The sequence below is a fragment of the Sorghum bicolor genome, chromosome 1 (genome assembly GCF_000003195.3).
Source record: "Sorghum bicolor cultivar BTx623 chromosome 1, Sorghum_bicolor_NCBIv3, whole genome shotgun sequence".
NCBI classification, from domain to species: domain Eukaryota; kingdom Viridiplantae; phylum Streptophyta; class Magnoliopsida; order Poales; family Poaceae; genus Sorghum; species Sorghum bicolor.
The window spans coordinates 34,602,131-34,619,400 of NC_012870.2; the positions used below are offsets into that span (position 1 = coordinate 34,602,131).

General features: G+C 50.3%; 1 protein-coding gene and 2 long non-coding RNA genes across 3 annotated transcripts; 1 reads left to right on the forward strand and 2 right to left on the reverse strand.

The window, feature by feature from the left end:
• On the reverse strand, positions 1,735 to 3,102 carry LOC8155493 (protein EXORDIUM). The gene has a single exon (XM_002489192.2). The coding sequence runs from the start codon at positions 3,053 to 3,055 to the stop codon at positions 2,069 to 2,071; it is 987 nt and encodes a 328-aa protein (XP_002489237.2). The 5' UTR covers positions 3,056 to 3,102; the 3' UTR covers positions 1,735 to 2,068.
• On the forward strand, positions 14,578 to 15,389 carry LOC110436354. Its single transcript, XR_002454241.1, has 2 exons — positions 14,578 to 15,098; positions 15,184 to 15,389. It is a non-coding gene; the product is annotated as an uncharacterized LOC110436354 (long non-coding RNA).
• LOC110436351 lies at positions 15,771 to 16,884 on the reverse strand. The gene is made up of 2 exons (XR_002454239.1): positions 16,846 to 16,884; positions 15,771 to 16,157 (listed from the first exon to the last, which is right to left on the reverse strand). It is a non-coding gene; the product is annotated as an uncharacterized LOC110436351 (long non-coding RNA).

Here is a 17,270-nt window from a genome sequence, read left to right on the forward strand (position 1 = left end):
CGCCTAATCCAACATCCGCTTGCCGGATCGGGTCGCCTGTGCCTAGATCTACCGCCCCATCGACCCAATCTGCTGCCACCACGCCGTGGTGGAGACCAGGAGAGGGAGCAGGCTGCCGCTAGAGAAGCCGCTCGTCCATCATCATCACCATGGATCTGTGATAGAGAAGGTAAGGTGAAGGGCTAGAAAGAGAGAGAATGAAGGGAGAGAGAGATAGAGAGAGGATGAAGTCATACAGCGGCCTTCTCGAGGGAGTGCCGCCCTGCCGCCGCCGAACCTCGGAGTTGAGGGAGAGTGAATCACATACGCCACCGAATCTCAGAGGGAGGGTGGGAGAGCCACCAGAGGGAGGGACGACCCCGACGAGAGGGGGAGTCCTGCGCACAACGCTCGGTGGAGAGGGAGGGGGGCCACGCATGACGTGACACTCGATGGAAAGGGAGACATGCCACCTTTTTGTGAGGAGGGATAGAATGAGAAGGGGAGAGTAAGTGAAGGAGAAATCTTAACTTTTTATATTTATAGCGATGACGGTTTATGGAGGTGGGCATTTTAAGACGATCGACTCTGTTAATATAGATTAATGGAGATGACCCTTTTAATATGCCCGCCTCCAAAAACCGATTTATGAAAGCGGGCACCTTAAAACGACTGTCTCCGTTAATATAGATTAATGGAGCTGGGTTTTTTAATGTGCCCGCCTCTAAAAATTGATTTATGAAGGCGGGCACCCTAAGACGATCGCCTCTGTTAATATAGATTAATGGAGGCGGACTTTTGAACATGCTCGCCTTCGTTAACATTTAACCGAGGCGGGCTAGTTAGGGGTCGGCTGTGGCTCGCTTGGCTGAGAGCAATGAAGGCGAGCAAAAAGTGTTCCCGCCTCAAATCTAAAACCCCAATATCACGCAAAAGAAATCTTGTACTAGTGGAAGCCTGGTACTTAGCCTATGCCCTGAGGACATGTTCGCCTATTCATCTTGTGCCATCGTGGCCACCACTAAGGTAGGGGCTTGCAAATCTCAAAGTGTTTGCATTTTAGGGGGAGATGGTTCTAGATGAGGCGGTGGTGGTGGAAAGAAGCAGGCAGCGGTGGAAAAACAAAAACAATGAAGAAAGGCTTAGACCTTACGCTACACCCACAAGAGAAGGTGCTCACAGGGTAGATTTGACGAGCTCTGAGTAAAAGCCCGCTGGAGTTGTTTTTTTATGTGATCGTTCAGATTCGAGTTTATGAATGTGACTAGAGTCTCGTGTTTGGCGCCAGCTACAGGAAACTACGTCTAAGAGCAAGTTTAATAATACAGCCCACTTACTGGCCGTAAGGTTTCTTGCAGCCTTCTCCCAACCCACTCATACAATAGTTAGCTCTTCACTATTAATACATGGCCTACTTATCTTTCTCACAAAGTTTCTTGGTTCTTGTGACTAAGCTGGCTGTAAGCTTACAGCCTGCTTCTCCTCTTTCTCATCTCTTCTCTTCTCCACCTTAGTATTTAGCCAATTTACAGCCCACTGTAATACTTACTCTAATACCTCTAACCATCGTGAGTTGTGGCGGGGGTAAGGATTTTGGGTGCCACAGCATGGTTCTGTGCTACAAAAAGCTATGGCTACCTCAGTTGAATAGCAAACCAAACAGCGGCGCCATGATTACCGTGGCGAGCCACAGGGGCGTGGCGTGCCGTGGCCGCCAACCAAACATCCTTGCTTTCACATCTCAGAAAAACGCACTAAAAATATATTTATGCTATATTTCATAAACATACTTTTCATCATAAACAGTAGTCGCTTGATGCACACAAGCACTAGCAAGCATTCTCATGAGAGTCGTTTAGATCTTTATTAAGAGCACAACTTTGTTAATTGTAAATACTACTCTGAAAATCAGGTGGTGGTTACCTATAGTAGAGTAGACACTCAGACGACATTCAGGGATTCAGCGGTAGATCGTATGTACCCGAGCTTAATAAATGTATAAACATTGGCTGCCCCAACTCCTAATAACTGTCATGTCACAAGGGGGTGCAAATCAGACGATCCTCATCAGCTGATGATGATGACTCCATTAGGTCATGATGATACAAGAATTGGTGTCAGGATCGACCAGCGCTGGCACGAGATACTTCCTGCCGTTCCGGCCGACCACGTTGAACCCAGCGCCGGTGGCCGTGTCGAGCCTGACCGCGCCGGGGTACCCCGGGTACGCGCCGCGGCCGTAGACGCCCGGGCACGCAGCCGCCACCTCTACGGGTGCGCCGGGGTCGCCCTGGAAGTATCCGTGCCCATATGGGTTGGTGACCGCGGCGGCCAGCAGCGCCGCGAGGTTGATCAGCATGCCGTCGATACCGACGTCGCCGTTGGGCGCGCGCAGCGTCTCGCCGCGGCCGCGCCCGGGCACATGCCTGGCACCGTAGGCGAAGCCCTCCGCGGGGTGGAACGGCCACGTGCACCGCCCTGGGCACTGCACGGCGGCGTCGCCCACCCACACGTGCGTCGCTCCCCCCGACGCGGAGGCCCCGTGCGTTCCGCACGCGCTGCCGCATTGCCCCTCGACGGCGACGTCGGCGGCCGTGAGCACGACGGCCACGCCCCTCGGCGCCACGCCGAGCCGCGACGCCAGCCGCTCGACCTGGACCCTGGACAGAGTCTTCCCCAGCGAGCACGACTCGTCGTGCACCTGGCTGGCCAGCAGTACCCGTGGGGGCCCTCGGCCGGCCTTGCGCACGTACCGGTCCACAGTCTCCCACCACCGCGCCACCGACGGCGCAGGCGCGGGCCCTGGCGCCCCGAACCTATGGTGCTGCGGCTGGCGGCCGCGCGGGGAGAGGGAGAGCAGGAAGTCGGAGATGATGGCCTTCTGGTGTGGTGAGAAGGCGCCATAGTAGAGGACAGAGACCGGCACAACGCCGTCGAGCACCTCGCCGGCGTGGTAGACCATGACGGGCGGTGGCGGGCGGTAGAGGGAGGAGTGGCACGGGCGCGCGAAGCTGACCAACACGAGGACGAGGAGGGCGACGGCGCCACAGCCGACGTTCGATGTTGCCCTGTCCATATGGTTGCGTCGTCGGCGATCTGTTTTACGCACCGAGTTGCGCTTGCACACCATGCAACGCAACGCAACGCAAGGTTGTGAGGCAGCTATATAGTAGTACATGTCTCGGGCTCTCGGCTCGCTCTCCAACTCCAACGGCATCTAATTTGTTGCTTCCATTGGCGGGCGCGGCGAGCATCGCAATGCATGCATGGAATGGATACCAGGCGTGCGTGCGGTGATGCAACACAACACAACACCCACGGGAACTGATTAGAATTGCTTGCAAGGCAGGCTAGAGAGTCTAGAAAAACCGCATATCAATATTGTGTGTTGTTTGTCGACGCCGCACATAGAAATTGGGCCAGGGCCTGCCACCATTACTATGGATTACAGCATGTGTTCGGGTTCATAAGTTTTTTATCTCAGAAAATTAGCTTCTCCAATACTTCCTCCGTCCCTAAATACTGCTATTTCTAGCAGATTTCAGACAGATTAGTGTGGCAAATAAAAGACCATTCTACCCTCAATTAATTTGGGTTCCACCATTTAATCATGCACGTTAAGCCATGATTCTCTAGTTCCAATGAGCTGCATTTAATGTCAACTAAACAGACTCAAACAATTACCATACGCCAAAGTATTACTCCTTGGAAGAAATTAAATGGGCTGGTGGACCACGGAAGTTCCGAGGAGAAATTAAATGGGCTAGTGGACCGAGAATTCTAGTAGAAATAACAGTATTTATAGATAAAATTTTCTCCTAGAAATAGCAGTATTAGGGATGGAGGGAGTGGTTTGGCAAATGACTTCGCATCTATAATTTTTTTAGCAAAATGAAAAAACTCTTTACCTAACTCTCTATCTTTTCTAACTTGACATATCTCTGTGTCTAATGCACAAATATGCACGCGGGCTCTGTACTTGGCATCAGTCTTTCTCCTCATGCTTAGTTGGGCTCTTTGTTCGCTTAGTGCGGTTTTTATTCACTTAGCAGGGCTGTTCATTTCATTAGCGGATTTTTAGGTTTTAGAATGAAATTTGTGTTAGAGATAATATTTTTTTCTTCTCGTAGTTGACAAATAATAAGATTTAGGAAATAAATATTGCCAAACAGTTAGAGATGGCTCTTAGATAAGTAGTCGTTAAGCGGATGACTGTAGTCGTTACAGGTCGGACTATGTACGTACTGTGGTACTAACTTTTATTTTACTCTTTTTTCATAACAGTGCTTTTTTTATCCTTTTTTCTAGCTATTAGTAGAGATGCACGCGTAGCACGCATGTGCTATGCAAACTATTCATATTTACATATTTAATGGGTGATATCAGTAAAATTTTCTAGAAGTCAATTCATATATATTATACATAAAAATATAATCAACTTTTTACAACAATACAATATTAATAAGGTACTAACATATTCAAACCATAAGAAAATTTGGATGTAGCATTCTGCCATGCACATTCTGCACATTAGCTAAGGTTGTGCAGTTGCCACAACTCGTGGAGAACATGTTAGGGGACAAATCCTTGACCAATAGTTACGAGGGCTCGCAGATGCTACTTGTTTCACTTATAGCTCTTTTTTTTTTGCAAAGTGTGCATGCCCCACACAGATGTACCGTAACATCTTGGGCTGCGGGTGTGCTTACTGGAGGAGCACCGGAGGAGCACCACTTATAGCTCCTTTTATCGATTCATCTCCTCACAATGACTTCGACTGGCGCATGCGAGCCCGTTCGCTTGTCTATCAGTCGTACTTTTTCTACCAGGCAGTAGCATTTTTCTCTCCATTACTTTTTAGACCAGCTTACATGTTAAGCATATCAACCAATGTTTTAAATAGCGCACTATTTTCGCGCTATAGCGCCGCTATAGCGGCCAGAATAAGTCGACGCGAAGCTATACCTCATTTTTACGCTATCAGCGCTATTGACGCTATAGCACGCTATAGCTCCGCTAAACTGAAATAGCGCCATAGCGCCGCTATTTGCATGCTATTGCTGTTTATTTGTGATCATGTTATCATGCACTTATTTGTGGTGCTGTGCTTATGCACTTATGGTTATACACTATGCAGTCATACATTATGCTTATGACTTAGTTATGTATTAAACTTTTAAACTATGTAACACAAGTGATGATTTGTGATTTGTGATTGTGAAATATGATGGTTGTTTGAACTTGTTGCTGTCTATTATATATTTTGCCTGTTTCCAATTAAATAGCGCGCTATAGCGCCGCTATAGCGTGGATAGCTACAACACGCTGCTGTGTACAGCAGCCGCTATAGCGGGGCTATAGCGTTCGCTATAGCGCAAATAGCGTCTAGAACAGAAAGACGCTATTTTCTATAGCTCGCTATTTAAAACATTGATATCAACTGATAGTTCACAACTTGAACATTATGTAAGCATAGCAACTGCACGGTTACCCTGCCATAGCCAAGCATAGCAACTGATAGTTCACAACTTCACATACCATCTGGGATTAAATCTTTATCTGTTACGGCGTCGGGCTTTGCTGCGTAGGAAGTAGGGCGGAGAGAAGGAAGCTCGTGTGCGTGTGTTTTGGCGGTGTGTAGGCGCCGTGGCATGAAGCTGGCAGCAGGGGCTGGGCGCCCAAGGAAGATGTAAATCTCAATCCCAAGCTAAATTCTATTACTCCATATGGTTAGCCTTTATAGGCATTACAAGACCGGCCAATAATATGGCTAACTGACTTAAGTCCTGGCCTCCTAAAACAACTCTTAACCAACCAATCTAACTATGGCTAACCGACTCCATAAGTCCTGGACTCCTAAAACAACTCTCAACCAACCAATCTAACTCAGTCTCTAACTCTTCATGCTATCGGACTCTATAGACACAGCGCATGCATGTGCGCCTGGAATTAGGACTCCCAGCCATGACCTGATCGCATGCTGTTGCTGGGCTTACCCCCTGCATACTGATTAACCCCTCTGCCTACAATGATAGGTCTTACCGACCATAACATCACTCCCTCCCTCTGGAAACAGCTCGTCCTCGAGCTAGAACGAAGGATGAGCCACACGGAAGCTGTCCACCGATTCCCAAGTCGCGTCTGACGGAGGTAAACCTGCCCACTGCACCAAGATGTGCCAAGAGCCGCGAACAGAGATGTGCTTGGCTGGATCAGGCCGTTCTGCAGCATGGCCTCATATTGGGCCTCAAGCTCATCCTTTTGAATTTGCGGATATCTGTAGGAGCGAACAGCCACCGTCTCGGCTGCGGGCTTGAGATGGATGCGATGATCGCAAGCACGAGCCGGGGGCAGACCTATTGGAGCGGCGAAGACGGTACAGTAAGACTCCAGTAGGTCCTGTTCAGACCCAGTGTTGGTGAAGAGAGTGCTAGCCAGCAGGCCATGAGCCTCTGGAGCTAACAGTGAGCGAGAGGCGCCCACGCCCTCCCAAACGACGCGACGCCCACGGAAGGTGAAGGCCATGCGGCGCGTCGCGAAGTCGCACAAGCTGTTTAACTTTCTCCAAGGTAGACTTCATCTCGCTCGACCACTATTGCCGTGGAAACAACTCTGTCGGTTGCAGCAATGTAAAGGAGCAGGTCTTCGTTGGGCTGAGGCGCTGTGAGAACAGGCGGTGAAGTGAGGAAGGTCTTAAGCTGAGTGAACGCAGCGTCGGCGTCTTCTGTCCAGGAGAATTTTTCTGACGCTTTCAATAGTTTGAAAAAGGGGAGGCCTTTTTCTCCCAGCCTTGAGATGAAACGACTGAGGGCGGCCATGCATCCGGTTAGCTTCTGAATATCCTTGACGTTCTTCGGTGGTCGCATGTCGAGTACGGCTTTGACTTTTGAAGGGTTTGGCCGTATGCCGTCGCAACTGACGACGTTGCCGAGCAGTAGACCGGAAGGAACGCCGAAAATGCATTTCTTGGGGTTGAGCTTCCACTTGTACCTATTGAGTGCCTTGAAGGTTCGGTCTAAGTTGTCGATTAGGGTGCTCGCATCCCTTGTTTTTACGACCACGTCGTCCACATAGGCCTCGACGAGGTCGTCGCGAATCTCGTCGTGGAGGCATTGCTGGATGGCCCTTTGATAAGTGGCCCCGGCGTTTTTAAGTCCGAAAGACATGGTAGTGTAACAGTATGCGCCGAAAGGTGTGATGAAGGATGTTTTGATCTGATCTTCTTCTTTTAACGAGATCTGGTGATAACCAGAGTAGCAGTCTAGAAAGGAGAGGAGTTCGCATCCGGCCGTTGAGTCGACCACCTCGTCGATGCGAGGAAGACCAAAAGGATCTTTAGGACAGTGTTTGTTGAGATCGGTGTAATCAACGCACATTCTCCATTCATTATTCTTTTTGCGTACAAGAACCGGATTGGCGAGCCAATCGGGATGATACACCTCTTTTATGAATCCGGCTGCTAGAAGCCGTGTTATTTCTGTCCTAATAGCCTCCTTTTTGTCACGAGCGAACCGTCGCAGTTTTTGCTTGATTGGTCTTGCGGTCTTCGAGACGTTTAAGGAGTGCTCGATCAGGTTCCGTGGGACGCCGGGCATGTCTGCGGGTTTCCATGCGAAAACGCTCACGTTGTCCCTTAGAAACCTGACGAGCGCGTCTTCCTATTTTGGATCCAGGTTAGCCCCGATGAGGGCTGTCTTCTCGGGGTTGCCCTCGACCAGCTGCACTTCTTTGTACTCCTTGGATTTCGAATTCTTTCTGGCTGTCTCCTGCTCAGGTAATCGGAGCTGGTCGGGGGGCAGCTGTGCGGCTTGGTTTGCTGTTTCCGCCATGCGGATTGAGAGGTCAATTGCCTCGGTGATCTTGAAACTTTCTTCTTCGCAGGTGTACGCAGTGTAGACGTTGCCTCTGACGGTCAGGACACCCTTCTCCGTGGGCATCTTAAGCACTAGGTACGAGTAGTGCGGGACTGCCATGAACTTTGTCAGCGATGGGCGGCCCAGTATGGCGTGGTAGGTCCCGTCGAAGTCCGCGACTACGAAGTTGATGAACTCCGTCCGGAAGTGATCGGGTGTGCCGAATTGGACAGGCAATGTTATCTGTCCGAGGGGCACCGAACTTTGACCTGGCAAAACCCCCCAGAATTGGGCGTCGTAAGGTTTTAGTTGGGCCGGTGATATCTTGAGGGCGGGCAGGCTGTTGCGGAAGAGGATGTCAATGGAGCTTCCCCCGTCCACGAGCACGCGCTCGAATCTGATGCTGTTGATGCAAGGATCGAGAATTAGTGGGAAACGACCCGGCTCCGGGATAGCGGCCCACTGGTCCTTCCTGCTGAACGCGATCTCCCTGTGGGACCAGGCGGGAAATTTCGGATCTGCGATCAGCCCGTCCGTGCTGTCTATGTTGAGGCAGGCTCTCTTCAACAGCTTTCTTTCTCGCTTGGACTCAGTGGAGACCTTGCCCCCGAAAATGGAGTGGACCACGTCGGTGGGGCTGACGTATTGGTGTCGGGGGTCCCTGTCTTGGTCCTCGTCCTCATCTTCGTGGTCGTGCCCGTCGCGTTTGTTACTTTTCTTGGCGGTGTCTTCTTGGGCGGCCCGCCGTGTATAGATATTTTTGAGGACGCGGCACTCTTCCATGGTATGGTTAGACTTTGGATGTAGCTGGCACGGTCCCTTCAACGTTTTGTTGTAGTCATCTTGGTAGTCCCGTCGTCCATTGGGACGTTTGACCGTGTTTACTTCGTGGTCGTATTCGCGAGGGCGCTTTCCTCTGAAGTCGTCGCGGCTGTCGCGCCGCCGATCCCAACCCTCTCGGTGATCGCGGTTGTCGGAGCGACGGTGATTTCTGTTGTCGTAGCGGCCGCGACCGTCGTCTCGCCGGGAGGGCTGGTCGGTGCCTCTCGCATCGTCTCGGATTAGTTTTTCTGCGTCATCAGCATCGGCATAATTTTTAGCCGTGGCGAGGAGCTCTGCTACCGTTGATGGACGTTTACGCAACAGCTTGTTCCTCAGCGCTTCATGGAAACGTAAGCCCTTGATAAAGGCTGATATGGCCTCGTCATGAGAAATCTTCGGGATTTTGAGACGCATATCCGAGAATCGTCGGATGTAATCACGCAGAGGTTCATTCTTCCTGTCTCTTATCCTTTCAAGGTCATACTTGTTTCCGGGCTGTTCGCATGTGGCGATGAAGTTGTCAATGAAAGCCTGTCGTAGTTCTTCCCAAGAGTCGAAGGAGTCCTCGGGCAAGCCGAGAAGCCACTGATGACCAGCCTGGTCGAGGACTACGGGGAAGTAGTTAGCCATGACGTGCTCATCTCCTGCCGCTGATCGGACGGCGATTTCGTAGAGGGTGATCCAGTTCTCTGGATTTTCCTTGCCGTCGTATTTTTTAAGTTTTTCGAGCTTGAAATTTCTGGGCCACACGACCTGGCGGAGGTGTGAGGAGAACTGCCTTAGGCCCGGGGGACCATGGGTCGCATCGTACTCGATGCGGCGCAGGTTTTCGTGGACTGCTCTCTCTGCGGCGCGCCTGTTGATGCGGTCCCGGGCATCTTTGGGAGGGATGTTGTGGCGGAGATCCCTGTGTTGATCTTCTTCTTCCTGGCCGCGTACGCGGTTCTGCTGGCGGCGGCCATCGGCGTCTCGACCACCATCGTCGCGCCGTGAGTCCCCTCGACGGTTGTCGGGGGAGCGGCTGCGGCGACGCCTGCTGGGCGAGGCCCGGCTACGATGAGTCTGGTCGGAGGCGGCTTCCGTATAAGGGACGTCCTGGACTCTCTTAAGCAGAGTTGCTGTCTGTCCCATCGCGGCGATCAGGTGTGCTCGGATACTGGTCCGGACCCCCTGGCATTCTGGTGTGTCAGGAAGCCGATCCAGGTTGGCCATGGCGACAGCCACGTTGGCGCTTGGCGTTTTGTAGACCGGCTGGTCCCCGACCATGTCAAAGGCATCGTTGAGGTTACCCGGTGGCGTCTGTTGTTGCTCGTCCGCACGCCGTCGGGCGCGATCGGCGTTACGCTGTTCGCGGAGTTGCCTCTGGTCGTCTGTTTCTCCGTCAACAACCGGTTCGTCGGCGCTGACATTGAATACAATGTCCCCTCGCCGGGGGGGGAATATCGGGAACCGGTCGAAACCCGGAGGGTGTGAAGGGAAATCCAGGTCGTAGCCCTCGTCTTCGGTGTTTATAACCTCGGTGGGGACGGAGCCGGTGCTTGAGTTGGTGCTGGAAACCTGGCCGTTCCGTAGCTCTCGGATTGTCACCATGTTGACATGGTGACGATTGTTCCTTGTCGGCGACCAGCCCGCTTTGCTGAAAACGGATTGAACATGCTGTGAGTAGACAGAGGCCGAGTTATTCAGGCCGCAAGGATGGTCTCCCTTTTTGAGCTCGACGGATCGGCCTGAGGAGGTTGAGGTTATCGCCAGGGACGTTCCCAGCCGTTCGTGTGTGGTGACACGAGTTGGCCGGCGGGATTTCGAAAAATCCGCTTGAGTGGCTTGGTCGGGCCGGCGCAGAACTCCATCTATTAGTTGGGAGACTTCGAGCAGCTTGGAGTCGGCGCGATCGAGCGCTTGGAGGAGGTCCGAGCAGTCGATCTCCTTTCCCTTGTAGAGTGGGAACGGTGGCCGGGAGTTTGGTGCCGTCATGCGTGTGGTCGGAGACGGCGTGATCTCAGATTGGATCTGGATCTCTTTCGGGACCGTGGTCGGGAAGCCGCCGCTGCACGTCGTCCACGTGATCTGGCCGACGGTAAACGTGAGGCCTTCGGGCACGGTCGCGGAAGCTGGGATCGTGGCCATCTTGTTCGCCGGAAAAGTTGCACGCACACCCCCTACCTGGCGCGCCACTGTCGACGAAAGCTGGTCGGCAGTCTACCTTGGGGTATACCCACGGTAGTAGTTTATCGGTAGACGGTGCGCAAACTACGAACTCGATGGTGACGCAAGACACGGACAAGCTTTTTATCCAGGTTCGGCCGCCGAGTTGGCGTAATACCTACGTCCTGCGTCTGGTTGTAATGGATTGTGTTGAGAGATAATCTACCCTAGGGGGTCCCCTTGCCCCTCCTTATATAGTCTGGAGGGCAGGGTTACAGATCTAGAAACTAATCCTAGCCGGTTACAATTGCCATAGATAATTCGATATCAATTCCTATTCTAACCGACTAGAATCCTGCTTGATCTCCACGTCCTGCTTCCTTGCGCGAAACTCGGGCTATCGGATCAAGCCTTGAACTCGTCTCGTAGTGGGCCGAGCTTCCTAGCTGAAGTCTAGCCGTAAGGGTATAGGGGTTTATACCCCCACAATGGGCCCTAGGGTACGCAACCATGCGATGCCCAGGACGATGTCGCAGCCCTGCACCGGGATGGAGAACATGTTGACCCGAAAGATTTCTGACCGATCTGCAGGGGAACCGCATGGGCCATGCCCTGGCACGCGACACGGTCACCATTGGCCACGACAACGTGCGCGCCCTTGCTGTCGAGGAGGTGCAGACCTGCACGGCGCGCGGCGTCCGAGCTGATGAAATTGTGCGTAGATCCTTAATCCAGCAGCGCTATGAGCTCATGTGCGCCAATCTGGACGCACAGCTGCATGGTGTCCGATGCGCAGATTCCTGTGATAGCGGACAGAGAGATCAAAGGAGCGTCAGGATCAAAAGGCGGCTGATCAGTACCAAGCGGCGCTGCCTTGTCGTCGTCGGCGTCGTCTGGCTCCTCGACGATGTAGTCGTTGACCTCGAGGTAGAACAGCCGGGCACACTTGTGCCCCCGTACATATGGCTCATCGTAGTTGTAGCAGAGCCCCTGTTTGCGACGGTCCGCCATCTCCTCGGGTGAAAGGCGCTTGAACGGGTGCTGCACAGCTGCAGCGGGCGCTGGTGGTGTCGAGGAGGAGCTGGCCGACGCCGGGAACGTGTTAGGCACCTTGGTGGATCGGCGTCGTGGCGGCGCTGGCAACGCGAGCGGGGCTGGTGCGTTGCGGCGTTCGTAGGCGCGCGCGAGGTGCATGGCGCGCTGCAGGTCTTGTGGATCATGAAGCTCGACGTCGACACGAATGTGATCAGGCAGTCCACCAGTGAAGAGCTTTGCCTTTTGTCCCGAGGATAATCGGCCTGCATGCGCAGCGCGTGCTTCGAACGCCTCCATGTAGGCGTCCACTGTGGACGTGAAGGGAAGGCACGCCAAATTGGAGAGGTGATTGGTGCTGAGGGGCGGCCCGAAACGCTGCTGGCAGAGAGTACGAAACTCCTCCCATTGCGGCCGGCCAGCATCAGATTCTAGCACCAGGTACCATTGTTGAGCGACACCGGTGAGATGGTACGAAGCGAGCCAGACCCGATCAGCGTGACGTGTCTGATGGCTGTTTAAGAACTGCTCGCACTTGTTCAACCAGCCGAGGGGGTCATCCTTGCCGTCGAACAGCGGGAACACAAGTTTGTGATATTTGGGTACGACATGCCCCGTGTGTGAGTCCTCCGGAGGCGCCGGGACATGCACCCGAGGAGGCGCGGATGTCATGGCGCCAAGGCTACTGGCACGGTCCCGAGGATGGCCTCGAGGGTTGGGATCGGAGACGGCGACGCCGGAAAACGAATGTGCTGAATAGGGACGCCGAATGGGGGGCAGCCGTGGAACCCTGCGGCGCCGCGGCCGGCCCGGTCGTCGAAGGTGCTGACGGCGTCGGTGCAGATGAAGACGCGGACGTTGCAGAGCCGGCGTCCTGGAGCAGCGGTAAGGACGGTGTCGGCAGCGAGGGGAGATGACCCGCGCTCGGTGTGGGTAGCTATGGGAACTGCGCGGCGGTAGGCAGAGCACAACCGTCCAGGGCCGACAGACGCGTTGCCAGATCGCCCATCTGGAAGCTCATGGGGGAGCTCTGGTTCTGGATGCCCTGGATGGCGCTGGTGAAGGATGTAAGCACGTCGGAGGGGATGGCCAGCATTGGTGCTGGCGGCGTGGAGGACGCAGCTGGCGGCGATGTGGTTGCGGTGACCAGAGCGCCGGAGGATGTTGTCACGGTCGTGCTGGTGCCGGGCGGGGCACTTGTGGAGGGCGGAACAACAGCGGAGGATGTCCCAGCTAACACCATGTTCTCTGATACCAGATTGTTACGGCGTCGGGTTTTGCTGCGCAGGAAGTAGGGCGGAGAGAAGGAAGCTCGTGTGCGTGGGTTTGGCGGCGTGTAGGCGCCGTGGCAGGAAGCTGGCAGCAGGGGCTCGACGCCCAAGGGAGATATAAATCTCAATCTCAGGCTGAATTCTATTACTCCATATGGTTAGCCTTTATAGGCATTACAAGACCAGCCAATAATATGGCTAACCGACTTAAGTCCTGGACTCCTAAAACAACTCTTAACCAACCAATCTAACTATGGCTAACCGACTCCATAAGTCTTGGACTCCTAAAACAACTTCCAACCAACCAATCTAACTCAGACTCTAACTCTTCCTGCTATCGGACTCTATAGACACAGCGCATGCATGTGCGCCTAAAATTAGGACTCCCAGCCATGACCTGATCGCATGCTGCTGCTGGGCTTACCCCCTGCATGCTGATTAACCCCTCTGCCTACGATGATAGGTCTTACCGACCATAACATTATCTGCTTGGGACTAATCTTTAAGACTCATTAGCAGGAGAACCTCTATTTCCTGTAAGTTTGTTGTCATAGTGCACAAAAAGGCATGCAATCTTTAACATTTTGGGTAGCCTCTGTTCACCAGTAAAAAAAAATTGAGCAAAACCTTCCTAGATTGTAGCTATAAATTCAGTAGATCGACATACTGGCAGCTATTAGCCGTTTGCATTTTAGCCTTAGATACAAATATTCATTTTGGGATACTTTAAAATAAAATTAATTAAAGAAAGAAGAACACAGTATTAAGCAGTCAATCTAATTTAGAACTGTAAACCGATGTGCTATTTAATTATTTGCTATCTAACATAAACATGATACTGACCATGGAAAAAGGTAGCAAGAGATTTTTTTTTTGTCTTCTATGTTATAAACAGAGTGCTATAGAATAAATATAAGGGTGATGTGAGCCTATCTCCAAACGCAGTATGGCCTCTGGAAAGCGCTCTTAACAACAAAACTTTTAGGTAGGCCCGCTCCTGCAAAATGGAAACAAGAGGAACAAAAAAATAAAAGATTCCTTAGCAAATGAGTTACAGATATAGTCTTCATCCTGCTACCAAAACATATATTACTCTCTCTATCTTTAAAGCTTTAATTTATAAAATCTATGCCAGTCAAACTTTTTCAAATTTGACCAACTTTATAGAAAAAAAATATCAATATCTATGACATAAAATATGTATTTTATGAAAATATATTCTATAATAAATCTAATAGGAGTACTAATTTGGTACCGTAAATCTTAGCTTTTTTTCTAAAAGTTTAGTCATAGTTTAAAAGTTTGACTTGACAACTTTATGAATTGAAGTTTTCAGGGATAGAGGGGGTACTTTGTGCCTCTCTTTCACTAATTCCTCCCATTGGAAGTCGGTCAAAGAAAAAACAATTTGAATGAGGGCAATAATTAAATCAGATGTAAGTACAGTAGTAAAAGCCTGGTGAGCTTGGCGTGGTGGTTGGGGAGATCAACGGTTGTTGCTTGTTCTTGTCCTTGTTGCTTGTTCTTGTCTTTGTTCTTGTCCTTGTTGCTTGTTCTTGCCTTTGTTCCCGAAGATAGTGACCCCCTTCGCTACAGTAAATGAAAAAAGAGAGCACTCGTGAGACAACAGTGAGCACTCGTGCTCCCCCAGGCTTCATGTTGTACGGAGCCGTCGTCTTGAGCCGACACTACACGGATCTTGCTGCGTGCGTGAGGTGAAAGAATCATGCCAAAAAATCAAAGCCGCCTTCTCTTCCCTTTTGTCCTCACCGGAGCGCGCACGGAGGGCGAGTAGGCGGCACCGGCAGCGAGGCAGGACAGGGCGAGTAGTGCATCAACACCAGGGTAGGGCAGGGCGAGTAGGGCACCGGCACCGGCGCGGGTCCGGACGGAGCAGTGCCGCACAATGAGGAGGCGGACCACAGCGGCACCGGCGAGGAAGATCTGGGCCGCACGGCGGGGCAAGGTGAGGGTGAGTAGGGTGAACATGGCTGAGGTGAGCTTCGCAGGCATCCATGAAAACTAAATCCAGAAATCCATCGAGCAGTGCCATTCCCTAGCATCTCTTCTTCTATCTACAGCCTACAGGAACCACGACTTGACTGCACCTAGAAATCCATTAGTGGCTTTGTAGCGACTTGGTTGTTCTCTCATGCATGGATGCATCGTCAAATATGGGATTCGGCAACCAGGTAATCTCCTTGTAAATGTCACATGTTTACTTGCAACTTTGAAATTAGACATGCACTACAATTCTATTTTTTGGATAGCATTTGCAACTTTGCAAGATCCATGTGTTAACAGAATGTTTTCAGTTACTAATAACTGAATATCTTTTGCTACTAGTAGCAAAAATGAGGGAGCCATGGTGAGTTGTGTTTTGCCACTACAACATGGCTGTTTATAGAAGGCGTTTAAAAATGCCTTTAAAAGGCATCAAAATGCCTTCAAAAACCTTTTTTAGGCATACTTAAAAATGCCTGCTATAAACTGGACTTAAAAAGTCTTTTGAGGAATTTTTTCAAAACGCCTTCCAATATCAACATATAAAGGCATTTTGTAGCTGCCTATAATAATTTCTAAAGGCATTCTGTATAAGCCTTCAAACACTGATAGAGGCATTATTGAAAATGCCTCCAAAACCAACTCATATGTTAAAATTTGCTAGTAATCAAAACAGCAACATCCATTGAGAAATTAACCAATGAAAATACACGTTAACAACATGATCCAAACATTTAACCTTTCAGGCTATACACAGTTATATTTGTAACCAAGCACAGTCAATAAGGTTGAAAAATAGTCAATTCAAATGATGTTCCAAGTCCTGATGTCTAGGTCCCTATTCCTAATGCAAGTTTCTTTCTCCTTTTATAAGAGTGTCCACATCACAGCTATATATATATATATATGTAAGTATAAATCCATCTAAATATACTATGTTGCCACAGTACTGGCCATCAATATTCAGGAACCAAATTATGTTACTCCTGCTTGAAAATGACATGCCCACATCCAGCTATACATGTCTGTTGTCCTCACTTGTCAATTGCTCCTGCTTGAAACCAAACATGTCCCAATGAGTGAAGGTATATACACAAGATTTGGACAAGAGTTACTAGACATAGGTTTACGTTTCTGATTAGGAAAAAAAGGTAAACAGGAATGTTGCTTCAAACAGAAATTCTAGTGACAAGCGACATGGCCATATTAATTCTAGAATTAGTTGCTCAACATAAATTCTTGTCAACGCATATCTACATAAACAAAGTTACACTGACAGATTATCCTGACCATACTATAGTAACAAAGCCAACTACTAGTATCCAAGAAACAAAAATAAACAAACTTAGTTCCAAGCACCTAAACCAGTCTACATATGTTTCTTAAGAACATCAAGTTTGGCACTTCCCACCACCTATTATTGTCCTACTAGTGAGGAAAACAGAGACCTGATGAAGAGGTCTAAAGGAAAACTTTGATCCTCTAGTTCTATTTATATTCTCACTGCTAGCTGACTAGTTTTTAACAGACATTTACCAACAAGTAGAATGGCATATGAAGTAGAAACCTATTCTGTAACACCATCCACAAGTCATACTACAAGCCTATGTGTTTCATATATTCATCTAGGGTAGAAAAATGACATGTTGCCTAGAGATGCCAAAACTAAACTGTCATAGTACCATGAATTTTTAGAAATGACAAAGAAAAATAGAAAACTAGAAGCAAGAAATGCTTACTTTTAATTGTACTAACATCGAGACGTTGTTATATGTATGCATAAACTCTTGAGTTCATCCTTGCTCAGGGACGAGCAAGAGGTAAGCTTGGGGGAGTTGTTGACGGTCCATAAGTACCAAATATAATCATCAAATAAATAAAGAAAAGGATCCAAATGCAACCAACACCCATACTTAGGGTTTTATCTGATAGAATTCCACGAGTTTTGGTGTTTGTCTATTTCTGCAGGGGGTTATCAGGAAATACGGAAGAAAGGCCCACACGTCGGGTTTACATAGAGATATTAACATGCCGCGCAATTTTCTGTCATCTAGAAGACACCAGAAGCCACGGGAACGAACGTGAGGGCGAACGGGCTCGGGGGCAGGGCGCCCGCCCACCCCCCTTGGGCGCCCGCCCTGACCTGGATTCAATTCAGAACTCT

Excerpts from the sequence above, each read along its gene's own strand:
- LOC8155493 (XM_002489192.2), bottom strand. The coding sequence starts at position 3,055 with ATGGACAGGGCAACATCGAACGTCGGCTGTGGCGCCGTCGCCCTCCTC.